Source organism: Aedes aegypti, chromosome 2 (genome assembly GCF_002204515.2).
Source record: "Aedes aegypti strain LVP_AGWG chromosome 2, AaegL5.0 Primary Assembly, whole genome shotgun sequence".
In the NCBI taxonomy this organism is placed as follows: Eukaryota; Metazoa; Arthropoda; class Insecta; order Diptera; family Culicidae; genus Aedes; species Aedes aegypti.
The window spans coordinates 445,275,837-445,295,336 of NC_035108.1; the positions used below are offsets into that span (position 1 = coordinate 445,275,837).

Sequence of the window (19,500 nt, forward strand, 5' to 3'; positions counted from 1 at the left end):
CAAGTTTGCCGAAGACAGCATCCTTCTATGTGCTCGCAATCTCGTGTTATCGCATAATTAGCCTCTACCGGAAGTTCATATCGATGCTAGCGCCACGCAGCGGTCGAGTTCTGAACTAAATTGTATCTCATGTGGAAGTTCTTATCCTCCTGAGCAACTTTGCCGAAGACAGCATCCTTCTATGTGCTCGCAATCTCGAGTTATCGCATAATTAGCCCCTACCGGAAGTTCATATCGACGCTAGCGCCACGCAGCGGTCAAGTTCTGAACTAAATTGTATCTCATGTGGAAGTCCTTATCCTCCTGAACAACTTTGCCGAAGACAGCATCCTTCTATGTGCTCGCAATCTCGAGTTATCGCATAATTAGCCTCTACCGGAAGTTCATATCGATGCTAGCGCCACGCAGCGGTCGAGTTCTGAAATAAATTGTATCTCATGTGGAAGTTCTTATCCTCCTGAGCAACTATGCCGAAGACAGCATCCTTCTATGTGCTCGCAATCTCGTGTTATCGCATAATTAGCCTCTACCGGAACTTCATATCGATGCTGGCGCCACGCAGTGGTCGAGTTCTGAACTAAATTGTATCTCATGTGGAAGTCCTTATCCTCCTGAGCAAGTTTGCCGAAGACAGCATCCTTTTATGTGCTCGCAATCTCGAGTTATCGCATAATTAGCCTCTACCGGAAGTTCATATCGACGCTAGCGCCACGCAGCGTTCAAGTTCTGAACTAAATTGTATCTCATGAGGAAGTCCTTATCCTCCTGAACAACTTTGCCGAAGACAGCATCCTTCTATGTGCTCGCAATCTCGTGTTATCGCATAATTAGCCTCTACCGGAAGTTCATATCGATGCTAGCGCCACGCAGCGGTCGAGTTCTGAACTAAATTGTATCTCATGTGGAAGTCCTTATCCTCCTGAGCAACTTTGCCGAAGACAGCATCCTTCTATGTGCTCGCGATCTCGAGTTATCGCATAATTAGCCCCTACCGGAAGTTCATATCGACGCTAGCGCCACGTCGCGGTCGAGTTCTGAACTAAATTGTATGCCATGTGGAAGTTCTTGGTCCCCGAAACAAGTTTGCTGAAGACAGTACATTCCTATATGGCCTGAATCTCATACAATTTGGTGATGACTGCAGATTTCTGGACTGAGTGTACTGAAATTCCACGTGGCCAACATGGTCCCCTTCGTAGCCGATTCCCGGTGGCCACTGTTTCCGGAACCGGTATTCCAGGTACTGATCAGAGTCTTGAGGAGTATATCTTTCGAATGCGGCATAAATTTCATTATTCGGTTGATATTTCGCTGATTTATAGGGGTATACATTTCTGGGTCATAATGACCCCAGTATCTTATTAAGTTGTTTTTCTTAACATCCGCGGAAGGTTAAAAATTGTGCTTACAAATGTCATGTTAAGGTCGCCTCGTGCCGTTCTATAGGACCATTTTTCGTGCGTCTAGTTTTCGTCATGATTTAATTCCGTATCCTAAAGAATCATTGTTGGTGGAGCAATTATGATGCTAGTAGTGTGTGCACTCATTTTCAAGGGTGTTCAAACCTTAGTTTACAATAAAAGCCATAAAAAGTTGGAAAAATGCGAAAAACATTATTTTTTCATTAAAATCGTTATAGGAGGTTTAACTGTAGTGTCCAAACCATTTCATATTCGCTCAAAAACTGAATATTAAGTAGTTAAATCATGACATAACAATTATCTAATAATGTCATGCCGTTTACGCTAATGCACGGTAATAGGTACCATACACATTGAAAGCACCGTGCATTTGTGATTCAACTGAAACACAATAAAAACATAATTTACATAAAACCTCAAGGCTCATACGATGAAAGAAATCTTACTAGTAGTATCTACAGCTAACACTTGTTGAAATTATGAAAAATTTGATTCTCTAACGTCAAAATGAAAAATGGGAATTTTTAGCGTTTCTACTAAGAGTGTTACAAAATCTTATTATTGAACAGTATTCACATGATTATGTCCACATAAACTAAGTTTTCTAAAATGCATTGTGACAAAAACGACTTCATTTCATTAGTTTTATCTTATTTTTCCAACAGAACAACAATTTGTGAAAACTGTATGAATATTCTATAGGTGCACGGTGAATGGAGGCCGCACGGTGACTGGTGACTTTCATCGTTTAAACGGTATTTATTTTCGTAAAAAAAATGTAACTTAAATTTTAAATTAAAACAAATATCATTTTTAATATTTTTCAAATTTTTACCATAGAATCTCGATAGTAAACAGATGATTGGGACAATGTTTTATGATGGAGAAATTTTTAATAAAAAAGTTTTTCTAAGAACAACTTTTGGTCGATTTTCAAAATCATAGTTTTTTGTCAAAATGAATACGTTCTAATGATGCAATAAGAATCTTGAACTCATAATGATTGTATGAATAATTTCTGTGGTAGAAGCCATTTTGAATTACAGTCAACTCTCCCTAACTCGATATTGAAGGGACCATCGATTGAGGGCGGTATCGAGTTACAGAACACAAAACTGCAACTGCGATCCAAAGGACCATCGAGTTAGCCATGTAAACCAACTTTTACTATGGTTCTCTAACTCGATATCGAGATACAGAATACCGCGTAAGGGAGAGTTACCTGTATACCCAAGGAACACACATGTTATAATTGATGCAGATTAACTCTTATAAGACTATATTTAGTCATATATCAGTTGATATGTCTCAAATATAACATGTGTGTTACTCGGGTATCGAGTTGAATGCAAAACATATCATTTAAATACTAAAATAGGCCATTTTCATCAGTTATTCGCGATTCTCCATCAAGAAAAATAAGTAAGTGGAATGAAATATGGTCTTTACTCTCGAAAACGTATTGTTATTGATGGAGAATCGCGAATAAACAATGAAATTGGCCTATTTTAATATTGAAATAATAATGTTTGCATTAAACTCGATATAATTCAAAAATGGCTTCTACTAGAGAAATTATTCATACAATCATTATGGTTTAGAATCATTTCAAGATTCTTATTGCATCATCAGAACGTACAGTTAAACCTCCATGAGTCGATGTTCCATTACTCGATATCGACTCATGGAACCATACTTAAAACCTAATTTCATGGTTACTATGATGGTCCCCTCAAACAGCTTTCCATAGCAATGCTGTTCCATGACTCGATATTTCCATGAGTTGATGGTCCCTTCAATATCGACTCATGGAGGGATGACTGTATATATTTTGACAAAAAAACATTATTTTGAAAATCGACCAAAAGTTGTTCTTAAAATAAATATTAAAAATTTCTACATGATGAAACTCTTCTTCCCAAACATCTGTTAACTATCCAAAATCTATGGTGAAAATTTAAAAAATACTGGAAATGTTTTTTTTTGTAATTTAAAATTTAAATTTTATTTTTGAATTTTTCATGAAAAAAAAACTAAAAATGTTTTTTTAAGGTGTAATTTTTATTTATAGGCCAAACAATTCACTAGAATTTCTTCATAGAACATTTTTCTCTTACTGTTGATTTTAGGAGAATTTTTCAAATAAGTTGCATGCAAAAATTTAAAGGCCATTTTCAAAAGTTATTCTCGAGTCAAAATGATCGCTTTTTCTACGGAAAACACTTATTGCACCATACCAAAAACATGTACAAAATTTGCAGCGAGTTCTGCGACTGACCAATTTGACATGGACCACGTCGTGAGCAAACTGAAAAACTAAAACAGATACAGTTTGTAGAAACAACACTCAACTAAAGACTTGTTTCCAAAAATGTGAAAGATGTTAGCTAACATTTGCTTTAAAAACATCTATATCTCGAATAAATAAGTTATATAAATTTGTAGCCAATCTAACAAACCATCTGGAAAGGAATACTGTACTTAAAATAAAAACATTAAAAATCTATTTCAACCATTTTTTTTTCATGCAACAAATTGTCTTCAGATTTTCAAAACTTAACGATAAATTAACATCATGAACTATCAAAATCATAAGAATAAATGGTACTTTCGGTGAAAACAGTCCAAAAACAGTGTTTACCCGAATAACATATGGTAGAAGACATTTTTTTTCTAGGACCCTCCTACTGAAAGATTAAACTGATCTAAAGATCAGTTGCATCTGTCAGTTAAGGCCGCACGGGACGTCATCATAACTACCCTATCCATTTCAAGAAGTAAATCTCAAGATCCACTCTATATATCGATGCGAAAATATATCACTATGATTCTATATATGTAGTGCACTGCCCATAACTGCATATTTGTAACATTCGACAAAAGTAGGCATTGAGTAAATGGAATACTAAGTGTGCATTTTATAGCAGTATGGGAGGAAACTAAAATTTCTAAAAATTACCAAGAACTCAAAAATGCTTATTTGAGGCTGATATTTGGTACAACTCATATCGCATACTAGGTGAATTGTCAGAAAATAATTCTGATAGAAATTTCATTGCATTCACATTACGAGGCTCATTCATAATCTCAATGTGACTGTTATGAGGTTATAATTACCAATGTGACAAAACAACTTGGTATTTTTTTCGAATTTTCTAGAACAATCTCACAGATTTCAGTAAGTTGATCGAAAGTATTTATCATTTGATGACTCTACATGGTATTAACTCCATTTTGTCAAAAATGTCGAATGTGACTGTTTTGCAGTTATGGGCAGTGCAGAACCCAATAAATTTTCAGCTTAATCGGTTCACTAAAACTCGAGATTTGCTTCCACAAAGTTTTGATGATAATTGTTAGAGTCATTGTCGGTCATTGAGGAAGGGAAGGAATGTTAGTGTGATGTCCATTGCTAATAGAGACCGAGATCACCTCCGCTTCTTAATGGTTTCCACAGGAAGTGGTTTAGTGGAAGGGTTCAAAAGCTACATAATCAGGTTTAATTAGTTTTGGTAAGTGATGTGATTCATGTAGCCTCAATTTAAAAAGTTATCGACCAGTGCGTCGACATCTTTAATATCGAAATATTTAAAGCCTATTTGTAGTACAGTGGGATTCCGTTTTTGGCATGTTCCGTTTTTGGCATGCTCCGATTTTGGCACCCCCCGATTTTGACAACAAAATGGATCCGTTTTTGGAAACATTTTTCAATACCATTAAAATTTGTAAATTTTTGTAAATATTATCGTGTCTGTTGCTTTAGTCACTTGAATATCATGTCAACTCCACACCGATTACATTCCAAATCTCCATTTTCGTCGATGTTTCCACAAATCTCACCAACTAAGGACTAAGGACTCGTGTACGCGCTTATTTACTTCAGAATGGTCATTGGTCATACATAGGCAACGTTTCATGAGACCAATAATCTCCACCAGTATCTCAACTTAAGACCATTCTTTTTTCATAGGCATTCATATTGAGTGACCAGCCCACTTGAGTCTGCCAGTACACAGTTCGAACGAAACGTGTAAATTTCTGAGATATATAATGCACATAATCGGAGCGTGGTATAAAATGGACATTTAAATGGTATGTCATGTAAACTTCAATTATATTTCATGTAATCCGGCAGGATTCTATGTGGTTACGTGACATATAATACAAATTTACATGAATTTAAGCCTTGAAATTTACATGACGTCGTGTTTACATCGCATAAATAAAGTATACATGATGTGTAATCTTCATTATTTTTAACTATGTAGGTGATACAATAAAAACCACGTATGATAGTGTAAAAAACACTGTTCTTCAGATTTGGAACAGCTTGCTCGAACAAAGCACCAGCACCGACATAAGAGCAACGAAAAATCTATGACTCACACAGAGTTACAATCATAAATTTTGTCTCGCTGTCTTCATTATTATGGATTTACATACATTGCGTATGTAAAAACACACCGCAATAATAGATACAAATGTGTACAGCAAAATGTCGTGTATCATAACTTTTTTTATATTTCATTAAATAACATGACAAATGCGACTACAGTCCAAACTACAATTTATTTTCAATAATACCATTGGAGCGTGCGATAAATACGACTGAGAGCGTTTTTACTTTTTGTCTGTGGTATTGGTGTGTATATTGATCTTTCTGCGTCAACTATTTAAAGCTTCGTTCGCTCTTTTCTATATACTATATAAGGCGTTAGATTTGTTAAGAGACGATCCAGAATTCTGTACAAGATTGTCAATCAAGGATACGGGTCTCAACATCATCAAAATGTTCCTTACGAGCTGAGTCTATGAGTTTCCTAACTGTACCCTGGAGAATCCTTAAGGGATTCTTCGTTCTTGTGGGACTTTTCAGAAATTTTAACGAATTCATAAGGATATCTGCAGACTCCAAGTGGACACTGAGAGCTTCTTGAGGGATCGTTAGAGTGTATAACTGGTTATGGAGGATTATGTCCAAAATCTGGTGATTCCTAATAAACTCTAGGGCGTCTTGTAAATTTTAAGCGGGATAATGTGAATTTCTAGTAATATTTTTAATATTTTCGGCGAAAGCTTGAGGATTTTGAAACGGTTCCCAGAGAAATTTGAGGTGTGCTAGTGGTAGCCTAATAATAATAAACTTTTTTTTTTTTCATCGGAGACTTGAGAATTTACGGCAACATCGCAGCGGAATTCCAAGATGTTAACTCATAGCAAAATCCTTAGCAAGATCCTGAGAACTCTATGCGAGATCCTACGGATGCTTGGCAAGATGCTTCAGAGCTCAAGCGTTTTTTGAGTAGATTTCTTATGAGAACCTGAAGATTCCTATAAGGTTCTTGAGGTTTCATAACAGGATCCTGTAAATTTCAGTTTTTTCATAAGGCAGATGTAAAACATATATCAAGCTGAATTAAAAATTATTTCAAGTAAAAAATAAATTCTACACAATTACAAGACATTTATGCATCTTCTCATGTTTATGTTTGCCCTTTTGATACAGTCAACCATTCATTATAAAATGCTTTACTTTATCAGAAACATAAATTGAAGGATTTCAGATTTTATGCTAAAGTCCACAAGTTAAACTGATTTTAAATGTTAATTTAATTATAAAAAAGGTCATGCTATTTTGCAATACCCAGCGCTTTTGATTCGCAAATACGTCTTTGAAAGAAAACATTTTTGTTTTCGTTTTCTCTCATAGTTTTAAGAAAATGTCCAGTTCTTCAATAAAGGTCACTTATGCGATTATTGGTTTTACAAGGCCCTCTTATACAGAAATTATGCATAAAGCTTCTAAAAAACAATTGAAGACGTTGAGGCGTAAAAACGCGACCAGAAAATCGCTTCAAAACCAATAGTTGAAAAATAAAATTTGAAATATCGGTTCCGATTTTGGCACGGTTCCGTTTTTGGCAACTGAAAATTTCAACGTTGTTGCCAAAAACGGAATCCCACTGTAATTGCGATAAAACAAATAAAAGAATAGGTACAAAACTCTTAAGCTGACACTTATAGTGACGACGATTTTTTTAACCAATTGACACGATACAAATTTGTGCTATCACAAGCATAAAACGATCTCACCAGTTGTAATTCATCCTTGTCTGAAGTCACAATCTCGTCATCGGGGTACGCACGAGGAGAAGAAAGCAATGAATGATGATGGATAGGTACCGTTAGGGAACGGCGAGAGAAATTGAATTGGATGTTGACGAGGGTATACCATATGAAATAGTATTACTAGAAACGTCCTTTTGTTTTGGCTGACGTCCCCTATGGAAACGGCTTGGCGTATTGTTCAAAAAACACTACCATAACAGCAGTAACAGAAATAATAATTCATTGCCAATGCAAAACATAGCAACATTCACATAAGTAATTTTAATTCCACTTAGCTGGCAAGACGTCCATTCTAAGGCCAATCCATATTGTAGTATTATAGAGTAAATTAAAAAATATGTATATATTTTGTAAAAAAAAAATCAATTCATCGCTCTAACAAAAAGAAATCAAAAATCATTATTATTTATACATTTCTATCAGTGTAATTGTTTGGTTTGGCGTACGCAGCAGGTACGCAAAACCGAAACGAACACGAAGATTATGTTAACAACGGGAACGGACGTAGAGTCACCGCTGACTCGGCGTTGCCGAATGGATGCAGAAAAGGCGGCATCCACAAATTACGTAACGCTCTAGGGGGAGAGGGGGAGTAGGCTCAAGCGTTACGGCTCATACAAAAATTTAAAATTTTTCATACAAAAAGCGTTACGGAGGGGGGGGGGTTAAAAAATTCCAATTTTAGCGTTACGTACTAAATGGACGCCGCCAAAGAAATACGTCGATCGCATCGTAGCAGCTGGTGAACTGGAACGAAGCGAAGTGAAGGAGAGAAAAAGAGAGAGAGAGGCTGTATGTCGGGAGTGTCTCGCACTCTGGTCGGTATCGATGCGCGTCCCAGTGTTGCCAACCTTCCAGATTTGTCTGGAATATTCCAGATTTTTGAGGTTCCATTTTACAAAAATCTGGAAGATCCAGATAAAATTTGAAATGAATTTGTAAGGTTTTTTAAATAATTTGTAAGGTTCTCCTTATACGATATAAGCGATCCAGACAAATTTTTAAAATCTTCCAGATTTTTGAAAAATTGACTTGGCATCCCTGGCGCGTCCTCCTCAGTCTAATGACGATTTTGGTCGCAGACGGATTGCCTTCGGTTTGTGCGTGAAAAAAAAACAAGAAATTAAAAAAAAGATAATGGCTGATGTTGCCATGAGTGAAATATTTTTTTTATTTTGAAGAAATACGACACATATATGGTTAAAATTAACAACTTTCTCTATAATGTGTTGATTATTCATACCTCACCTCCTATTTTCATATTGATACCATGATCGACCAAATTAGTGAAGAATGAGTATATTATGTGTCACTGGTGTCAAAATTATTAAGATATCGTGTAGAAAATCAAGCTGTACGGAACTGGGAGACAGTATATGAAAGACTTAAATTGTGATTTGCCCATATTTCGTTCAAATATGGTGCAAAACACAAATATACTTTCAAATTGTGATTGTGTTCGATTATACTTGCGTGATTTGTTTTTTCGATACGTCAATTTTTACTGGTTTTCAAACATATCTACTTTCCCAAAAAGGCGAGCATATTACATGTTATGTGTTATTCTGTGCAAGCATTGCTCTCTATAATAGTTTTCTATTCTTCTAATATACCAACTTGGTTGGATCATGATTTTTCCATTTTTAGACGATGTCCAGTTTTAGGTGCTGTCCGGTACTGGAGGCTCTCACCCTACGATAATGTGTATCATCGGATTTCGTAGAACTATAAACATAAATATGATGTTAAAAGGTTTTGAAGTTTACATGTGTACGACGATACAGAAGTCGTGGCAAATAAATATAATATTATTGAAGAAAAGTTGAATTTTCAATAATATCAACGAGCAACCTCTAAACATCATTTCTCCCATACAAAAGTTTGATTGTAACATCCAAAGCTACCATTTGAAGATTGAGCCCCCAAAGTTTCCTGAAGTGAAATTTCAGAACACCCTAATAGAGACGCACGGTGCCTGTCTCCGTCTCTCCGGCCATTCATACTCACACAGAAAGGTAAAATACGATGCACTGTGGCAAATAAACTTGATAAAGGGTTTTCTCATTGTCTGTCCGAAGGTGGAGTGCGGAGCGATGATGTATGAGATGGAAAACAGCGGAAAGAGCATACCTATGAGAGAGAATGAAAAAAAGAAGACATCAGAAAGCACCGAAGCATTAAAAGTGGTCCCACGGGGAGCATAACTTGAATCCTAATTGAGGTGGAAATTGCAATTTCTTTTTATTATATTACACCTCTTTTGCTTTCCAGTAAGAGGGAGAAAAAAAACACGGGACATATACAAATGGCCGCTCACCTATTCGCACTATTTCCAGTGCTTGAAGAGCCATATTTTTCCGCCGGAAGCCCGGAAGACCTTCGTACCAGATGCTGGCCAGCAGCTGCTGAACGTTCGGGTGGGATACAAACTGCGAAATAGAGAGAGAGAGAGAAAAAAAAAGTTGACCATTGAATAGCGGACAAGTGAGGTGTGGAAAAAGCAGTCAGTGGTAATGGAATCGTTTTTTTTTCACTCCTTCAATTGAGTTGCAAGCAAGGGTGCCGCTGGACCGATTTGTCAGCCGTCACCATTGTGTGGTAAATAAAAAAATCTAAATGAGCAAATTGCTCGTTGATCGTGGCTCTTTCTTCTGGTAAGGTGTTGAATCGGTATGATTGTGCTAAGTGCTTTTCATTTCTCTGATGTAGAAAAAAAATTTCACTTTTGAACAGGGTTCTGAATTTTCGTATCAATGATACAAAATCTACGATTTTTCACACGTAAGGAGAATGCTTTTTTCGCTTCCTCGCGTGAACATCTTTTATCGCTCACACTAATTTTCCCTGGAGCTACGATGGAGGATAATCGAAAATCACTCCACTCTGTGGATAATTTGTTTTTCACTCCATCATATTTTCGCTCACCAACTGCTCCCGAGAATTATAACTATGTGGATAAGCAAAAACTAGTGCCGGCGACGGGATTCGAACCTAGGACATTGCTAAAAACAACCGCGATGCGTGCACGCTAACCATGCTACCACACCAACTTGACGAAAAGAGTGGTTAGTTTGGTGCATAAAAGCAACTGCTGCTCGCGGTGATGAGTACAGGAAAAATTCTCCATGGATCGGAGAAAGAGAAAACAAACTTCTCACAGCTGCGGAAAAGTGCAATTATCTATTTTCGCTTTGTTTTGTGGACGGATAAAATCGCAAGGCAGCTGATCGCTGAAAATTGCTGTGAGGGATAAATCCATTATCGTGAGAGTGAGTGAGAATTCGGAAGCCTGCTTTTGAAGCTTACTCAGAAGATGTAATGGGTGTCTGCTAAAGTTTCGATGTGTGAAAGGGTTTGAATTGAATACAATTTCAATGCAACGTAAAGCTTTATTTTTGATTCATTTTTTAGTATTTTTTTAAACATACTAGGGTCGATGTACCAATAGCCGCATAGCTAAGAACAAATATTCGTATAAAATCGAAAAATAACGCTTACGTCATTATTTTTACATCATCTGAAAGCTTTTTATCTTGGTTTTGTGGGAAAAATATGAAAACTGCGAAAATTCATATGTTTGCATTTATTATCGCTTGTGCCACTATAGGAATACATGTGCCTATAGTAGCACTATTTCTAATTTCTGTTCCTATAGTAGCACTAGCATCACGGAGTTGGCAAAATACTAATCAAAACCGAATTTTTACAAAGCTTTTATATTTTTCCTTCAAAGTGTGGATCAAAAGCTTTCGTTTGATGTAAAAAAAGTACTTAATTCATTAATTATTTCGTATAATAAAAAATAGTTTCTCTCAGTAGTGCTACTATAGGAACAATAGGTTAACTATAGGCGCAAGGGAGCTCAAATTTTAAGCAAAACTAATTATTTCGATCATTTTTTAAACCAAATCAAGCTATGTATCAATGGTACTTAGATAAATAGCTCCTGACCTTCATGTCAAAAAATATTTTGAAAAGATTCATAGCAGAACGGCCGTAAAAAGCCACTAGTGCGACTATAGGGGACTGTCCACTAAGGGAACACTGACCCTATTCATCTCTTTTAAGTATCTTTCCAAACATTACATTTATTCTACACTTTTTTTTAATAAATTGGATTATTAGAGTATGTTTAAGAGATAGAAACTACTAATTGAACTTTAACACTTCATTTTTCGCAAAAAAATAAAATAAAATATTAAAATCATCAGTAAGGCGAGCAAATACCTTTAAGGTGAAGATGAATCGAAGCCAAAGTTCAAATTTTCAAGAGCACGGATCTGGAGAACCAAGCATCCGATTGAGCTGAAAACTTAATCGATTGGTCGCTAGTTGGTGGTGACAGATCGATTAGGTTTTCAGCTCAAACGGATGTTTGGTTCTCCAGATCCATGCTCTTGAAAATTTGAATATTGGCTTCGATTCATCTTCACCTTAAACTCTACTATGTTGCTTATCTTGACAGATAGGCCTATTTCGTCTGCGACTTACAGACTTCTTCAGTGTCGAGTACTCGACTGGTCAAAGTCGAACTGTTTACTGGCAAAAATTGAATTTTCGTTGATGTGGAACATCAGTCTGTTCAAAATAACCTTTTCAAAAAATTTACTAACGGAGGAAAGCAAGCTGATGCACACTGAAAATTATACCTTCTTCTGTCTCAGTTTGACCGCCAGCTTCAGCCGATTAAGGTGCATCCGGTCGCCATGTTCGAACGCTGGTCCCGTGGGGTCGTGATTCAGCAGCACTTCCAGCTCGTGGGAAGACCGTGTGTGATCCAATAATGCGGTGGCGAAGTCCTGGCACTGTCGCCTCAGTTCCTGATATTCGTTCTAGGAAGCGAAGGAGAGGATGAAATTGATTTTTGAAACCGCAAGCAACTCATCATTACCTTAAACTCATGCTCGAGAAAACTTAACCTCCGCAGCTCCCAGCTCAGCTCGAACGCCGTCAGGATGGGATCCTTCGAGGATAAGGCCACTAGAGAGGGACTGGCCAGGGCACGATATGCATTGATTCGAGACCGGGAATGCCTCAGGGAGTCCTCCTGGCGAGAAGTCACGCAGTCGTCGCACCCACATCTAATGGAAATGAGGAAAATCAAGTAAATGATGTTAGTTTATTATTTCCAAAGCCAAATTTGTGTCAGAATGAAAGGTTCAATTTATCAGTGTTGAAAACAAAACTTCATGTAGTAAACTTGTCTCGGGAAGGAACGACAGAGCTCGACCGGAAATCACAACGGAATAAATCCGCCACGACACACAGTAGTTCAAGGCTGAACAAAAGTTAAAAAGGGGTTTTCACTTTCAATTTTAATACTCCTTGCTAACTTAATATTGAATAGCAATTGCCCAAAGTTTCAGATCGATTGATGTTAACTTCGGTTTTCCATACAATTTGAGCTGTAGGGTTGTCAGTTAATACTGTTTTTTTTATTGAGAAATTAATAATTAGTGACTGGAATGCAAACATCGGTGTAGCCGTTCGGTTGCCAGTGAGAGAAACTGCATGTTCGAAAGGTTCTTATATGTAGTTTTTGTCACTGGCACCAACTGTTAGCATTCTAGAACGATTTAACATTTGTTACACTATTCTGCTAAATGTACCGGAAATATCTTTATTGTATCAATGGTCATTTTGATCAAATTGCATTCGAATATTATGTTTTGTCATTCAATTTGAGTTTTTGAACGATTTGAGTATGATTTGTTCTTTTGGCTAACATTTGCATCAAGTGTGGCCACTGTGCCACCGGAGTAGAGGAAATATGTTGAATGAGAAAAGTTTTTCAATACCGTCTGCGTGGACTACCGGCACCAACTGCGAAGCCGCTCGTTTTTGTCAATCTCGCCTTGGGTCTGTGTTTCTGACGGAACTGTTTATTTCCTATTTTCCCTACTGGATTGGAAGTCGCCAAAGCATAGAACAGTTGCTCGCAAGCTTTTCGAAACTACGACCCTCTTCAAAGTTTCACAAGCATCCCGTGGACCCTTGAAAATGGATGTAGTAAACATGAGAGTTTTTTTTTGCAAGTTTTTTTTCTGGAAGATTTTACGGAAGGTACAATTAATGTATTTTTTGAAAAGTTCAGAGGAAGCGCTGGGATAATCTCTAGAGAAATCTTCTGAAATGTCCCTTGGAAGAATATCTGCAGCATTTGTTCCAATAATATGAATCTTTGGAGAAGTTCAAAGAGTGACTCTTGGAAAATCACATTAACAATCTAAGGATAAGCCCAAATAATTGATGAAAGGATCCTTCAAAAAACATAAGGGAATCATTTACCTCGTAATAAAATAACATGTTAATCTGTACATATAATTCTCATTAAACCAAATGTCCGTTATGCCATATATCAATATTCGAACTGTCCTTATGTGAAATGGTCCAACCCCAAACGAATTGAAGTTGAGTAAATTTAATTCAAGTTTATTTCGAACGAAGTTAAGTTGAGTTCATTTAAGTACAAAGAAAAATCAGAAACAAACACTTAAGGATAACTTAAGAAACTTCTTAGAGGGTGGTAGGTCATTTGGTATAAAGTCGATTAGCATAAATTCGATTGGCAATAATGGTGTTTTGGCGTAATAATTGTTTGGCATAATGAGTTTATAGCCAAGAATTCCTTACGATGACATTAGTTTCAACGTTTCTTGTGAATCCCACTGACGACATCAGGTTTGTTTTAAAATTAATTAGTATAAAACATAATGATGCTTTTTTCATCAATCCCATGCTCTTGAACAAATTCATTGACTACTAACTGCTAATTTAAATTTAAATAAATGTTATAGGCTCTTTTTGGGAGCTATGTTGTTCGGATAATTATTGGTTTTGAATCTGATAATGAACTTGTGTGACAAACGAAAACGGTTTATAGACAAAAGATCGAAAGGACAAAAGGGGTGTATGTGTTCATGTCAATCCGTTTTTCTCTTGTATTAAGCGCTGCTCACATGGAGTTATGTGTGATCCTTCGACCTTGACGCTTGTTCCTGCGGAGGCTGGCGATGAGGGCAGGATCAAATATGTCACGCGTCGGTCGAGTAAAGTGACAAAGTGCCGCGTTCGATTAGTTCTTTTTAATCCTTCAACGTTGACGCTTGCTCCTGGGCAGTATATCAAGAAAGCCTGAGCAGTCGTCAGTTGTCTTCCCTCTCGGGTCACACGCCTATTTTCTCTGAGTGCTTTTATAAAGCCGAGCAAACGAGTGAAGCTGTAAATGGATTGTTGCTGCTCAAGGATGACGGATCAATTGGTGAGCTCGTTTCATGCTACTATTTCTAATCTATAAAATATGTATGACTGCACCTTTGATCGTTACAATGGTGAGACGTTAATATGATTTATCAACAAACTTTGAAAGGTTCATCACTGTGAGTGTCGACATAAACTCTGATTCATAAATTATTTATGACTAAACTTTTTTTTTAAAACTCCTTTTTCTTTTTACCTTTATTTTTTTAATAAAAAAAAAACTTTGAACGGTTTGACACTACAAGTGTAGACATACGAAAGGTTCACTTTATTCAACAAACTTTAAAAGCTTCGTCGGTCAAGTGTCGGCATAATTTTTCTCTACATAGATATTGTTCATACCATATGAAAATATTATATTTAAATATAAGCATGTTTATATCTCACAAATAATTATTTATCATGGTCTTATCGCTTATCAAAGTGAATCCTGTGACCCAACGATCTTCCCCATTAACAAACATCCCTCCCAGTAACCTTTGTGGAGATGCAGAGGCAAACACGGTCTCCAAATAGCAAAGGTTACACAATAACATTCCTTCCCCCAATCCCACCTGACTGCAAGGACGTGGCCGGCGCCGTTATTGACCATGTATAAATAGAGGTACTGAATTATGCTGTAACCTTAGGCCCCGGTGAGACAGTTTCCATATGTAATGTCCCCAAAAACCCAAGGATTGGTTGCCGTGGAATTACAACGGTTGCTGGACACCGGAATCATTGAGCGTAGCAATTCAGACTGGTCTCTAAATTGTGTCCCTGTCATAAAGCCCAACAAGGTCAGATTATGCTTGGATGTGCGCAAGATAAATGAACGCACTATACGTGATGCATACCCCTTGCCGCACCCTTGCAGAATCCTCGGTCAGCTTCCAAAAGCCAAATATTTGTCCACTATCGACCTTTCGGAAGCATTTTCACAAATTCCATTGGACCCCTCTTCCAGGAAATACACTGCATTCTGTGTGCAAGGCAAGGGGTTGTTCCAATACACCCGAATGCCATTTGGCCTCGTAAATAGTCCGGCCACACTGGCCCGGCTGATGGATAAGGTACTTGGCCATGGTGTATTGGAACCCTATGTCTTCGTGTACCTCGACGACATCGTCGTGGTCACGGAGACATTCGAGCAGCACGTACAGTTGCTTCGCGAAATTGCGCGCCGACTGCTCGAAGCCAACTTGAGTATCAATCTCGAGAAATCCAAGTTGGGAGTATCCGAGATTCCATTACCTTCTAAACACGGATGGCCTTCGTACCAACCCCGAGAAAATTCGGCCCATTATAGACTACGAAAGGCCAACCACTGTTACCAAACTTAGGAGGTTCTTAGGGATGGCCAACTATTATCGTCGGTTCATCCCCAATTTCAGTGGAATCACTGCAGGCCTCACAGACCTCCTCAAAACAAAAACGAAAGTGATTCGTTGGACCGAGGAAGCAGAGAAGTCCATCTGCGACATAAAAGAGCGCCTGATATCTTCTCCAATATCGGGAAGTCCCGACTTCTCCAAAGAATTTACCATTCAAACTGATGCCAGCGACGTGGCTGTTGCCGGCATCTTAACTCAGCAACAAGAAGATGGAGAGAAGATCATTTCATACTATAGCCACAAATTAACCACCCCTCAAAAAAATTACCACGCGGCTGAAAAAGAAGCCCTGGCAGCTCTTCTGGCCATAGATGCATTCCGTGGTTACATAGAGGGATACCATTTTACTCTAATCACAGACTCATCTGCCCTGACCCACATTTTACACACCAAGTGGAAGGTAGGCTCTCGTTGCAGCAGATGGAGCTTGGACCTACAGCAGTACGACATGACCGTCGTACACCGAAAGGGCCGGGACAATGTTATTCCTGACGCCTTGTCACGAAGTACTGCTATGGTCCAAGGAACTTCAACTGCAACCTAGCATTCATCCCTGATGCAGAAAGTGTTGGACAAGCCAGATGAATATGTAGATTTTAAGGTGGATGATGGCAAGCTCTTCAAATTCGTGACTGCAAGGAACGATCCTTTCGACAGTCGTTTCGAATGGAAACGGGTTCCTCAGTCTGAAGAAATTCCCGAAATTTTGAAGGAGAATCATGACGACTGTTTCCATTTAGGCTACGATAAAACGTTGGCCCGCATCCGCAAACGTTTTTATTGGCCTAAAATGGGACCTGACATACGCAAATATGTCCAATCCTGCCAAACGTGCAAAGAGGTGAAAGCCCCTTTTGTACCGGTGGCCCCTGAAATGGGAAAAATGCGTATAGCTACTCGACCTTGGCAGATAATCTCTATAGATTTCGTGGGACCCCTCCCACGAAGTCGAAAGGGCAACCAACACATACTGGTCATCGCCGATCTGTTTTCAAAGTGGGTCATGATCCATCCTGTGAGAAAACTGGACAGCTCGGCAATGTGTAAGATCCTTAAAGATCAGTGGTTCTACAGGAACTCCGTTCCCGAAGTAGTAATTTCCGACAACGGTAGCACTTTTACTTCGAAGGAGTTCAAGAACCTACTCGATCAATTCAGAGTTACACATTGGCTAAACTCCCGGTACCACTCGCAGGCCAACCCGGTCGAACGCGTGAACCGTACCATTAATGCGGCCATACGCACATATGCGAAAGATGATCAGCGATCTTGGGACCTCAAAATCCCCGACATCGAGGTCATACTTAACACCACCATCCATTCATCCACCGGGTTTACACCCTACTACATCACACATGGTCAAGAATTGTCTGAAAAGTGTTCCGATCACCATCTCTTTCGGCATGATGAATCTCTGTCCGAAGCTGAGCAAGTAGAGCGACGTAAGCAAAGGTTCGATAAAATTTACGAAATCGTACAGAAAAACCTCTCCAAAGCACACGAAGCCTCCCAAAAACACTACAATTTGCGCCACCGTCGATTTGCAAAATCATTCACTACGGGACAGCAAAATCATTCACTACAACGCAAAATATGCCTCTCAATATCTCCCCTGCAAAGTCAAAGCGAAAGTCGGCACTTCATCCTACGATCTAGAAGATTTGTCCGGAAAATCCCTTGGTGTCTGGCCGGCAACGCATTTGAAACCAGGGTAAAGTAATAAAATCACTTCGGGTTATATTTCTTTTATTTTCCGTTTGATTGATTTAAAAATTTCCATCGTAATTCGATCAACAGCATCTAATCGTCCCTCGTAGTTCACCAACCTGAAAAAAAAACACCCAAAAATAGACACATTTACCCACCTTTTCATCCGACGCCGGTATTATTTTGCTCCAGTCCATTCTGGTTAATGTTATTTGGCCTCGATGATGTGACCTCGAAAGCTATTTTTAGCAGATTTCGTCCATCCGATCAGTAGCTCGTCGTCCTCACACTAAGCGTAAATGTAAACAATGTTGACTTTTCTCGCGATTTGACAGTCGACATTCAGCCCTGCGGTGATGTCGGCTGAGAACCGACAGCCCAGGTGGTTCATTTCCTAGGTATTTAACAAATTTAGAATAACTTTTCAAAAGATCCTCTCGCTGCTATTCGGTTGAATATGCTTCGGAGAAATCGTTTTTGAATCAAAATGTTTCAATCAATCGAACCCAGCCGCTCTCTGGATTAGAGCTGTCTAGGTGTTCGAGGAAACAACTTTAGTAATAGGGCGCCCTAGCATAATAAATCAAATGGATCTGTGTTGGAAAACCAACGTGTTGCAAATTAGGATATACAATTTAATTTAATAAAAGCGGTTGAGATAAAGATGTAGAAATTCTAGTCTTTCTTATTCTCAAATTTAGGTAAATTTTCAAATTATACATTTGGTCAACCAAAGTTGACGTTAGAATAATCAATTAAATTTTAATTTGTCTTGGTATACGTGAGGAAGACAAAATGTAAAAAAGGACAAAATACGACTTATTCTGACGAAAAATGATATTACACCGATAGCACTATACCAAAGACAAATTAAAGACCCCCATGTCTCTTGAAGTTTCCCAAAATTTTATGGCTCATAAGGTAATCTAGAATGCCGTTCAAAGTGTACTGCGATCTGTCAAACTTGGGTACCTTTTACACTACCGAGGGACCAAATGCAGTACTAGAAGTGGTACCCAATCTGAGCCCGAGTGGGACGGACCTGACTATACCATCAAATACGTAATTATCCCTTCAACTATCACAAATCGTGTAAATTTGAATAATTTAGACTCTAAATGCTGTTCAGATTGGCTGGATCGGAAACCGAAGATCATGGATTCCCAGGCTCGCTCTTCCAAATCCACGTGATTTGGTGGAAAAGATTCCCTCGGGAAGTAATCATTCCACTAAATCAAATTGGATTTCGAAGAGAAGAGTGGTTTCTATGATCAACTTTTAAAATTCAGAAAACAATCTCGACTAGTATCCAATCCTTTCAAGCATCCTCTATTAACATTTACCGTATTATGATTGAGTGAATCAAAAAGATCCAGGCTCACTTATCCAAATCCATGTAATTTACCGGAAAAGACTCCCTTGGGAAGTAATCATTCCGTTAAATTTATCAGGATTTCGATAAGAAGAGTGATCTTTCCGATACGCCTTTCACTCGCGGTAAAATGTTAATACGACGATCTTATGACCTTCGAGACAAGGTAGTTAAGAATACCGTGATCACTAAAACCCAGGCTCACTTTTCCAAACTCAAGTGATCTTGCGAGAAAGAT

The 19,500-nt window shown here is 38.1% G+C and overlaps 1 protein-coding gene across 9 annotated transcripts in view; it reads right to left on the reverse strand.

Moving 5' to 3' along the window:
• LOC5565862 (transient receptor potential-gamma protein) overlaps nt 1–19,500 on the reverse strand; it is a 535,758-nt gene that overhangs the window by 103,160 nt on the left and 413,098 nt on the right. For 8 of the 9 annotated variants that reach the window (XM_021847940.1, XM_021847939.1, XM_021847938.1 and 5 more), the window contains 4 exons: nt 12,442–12,631; nt 12,200–12,382; nt 9,868–9,979; nt 9,558–9,680 (listed from right to left, as the gene is read on the reverse strand). In XM_021847940.1, coding sequence (XP_021703632.1) covers nt 9,558–9,680; nt 9,868–9,979; nt 12,200–12,382; nt 12,442–12,631 — 608 coding nt within the window. The remainder of the gene's footprint in view (nt 1–9,557; nt 9,681–9,867; nt 9,980–12,199; nt 12,383–12,441; nt 12,632–19,500) is intronic. The other variant, XM_021847945.1, reaches the window with a different exon arrangement.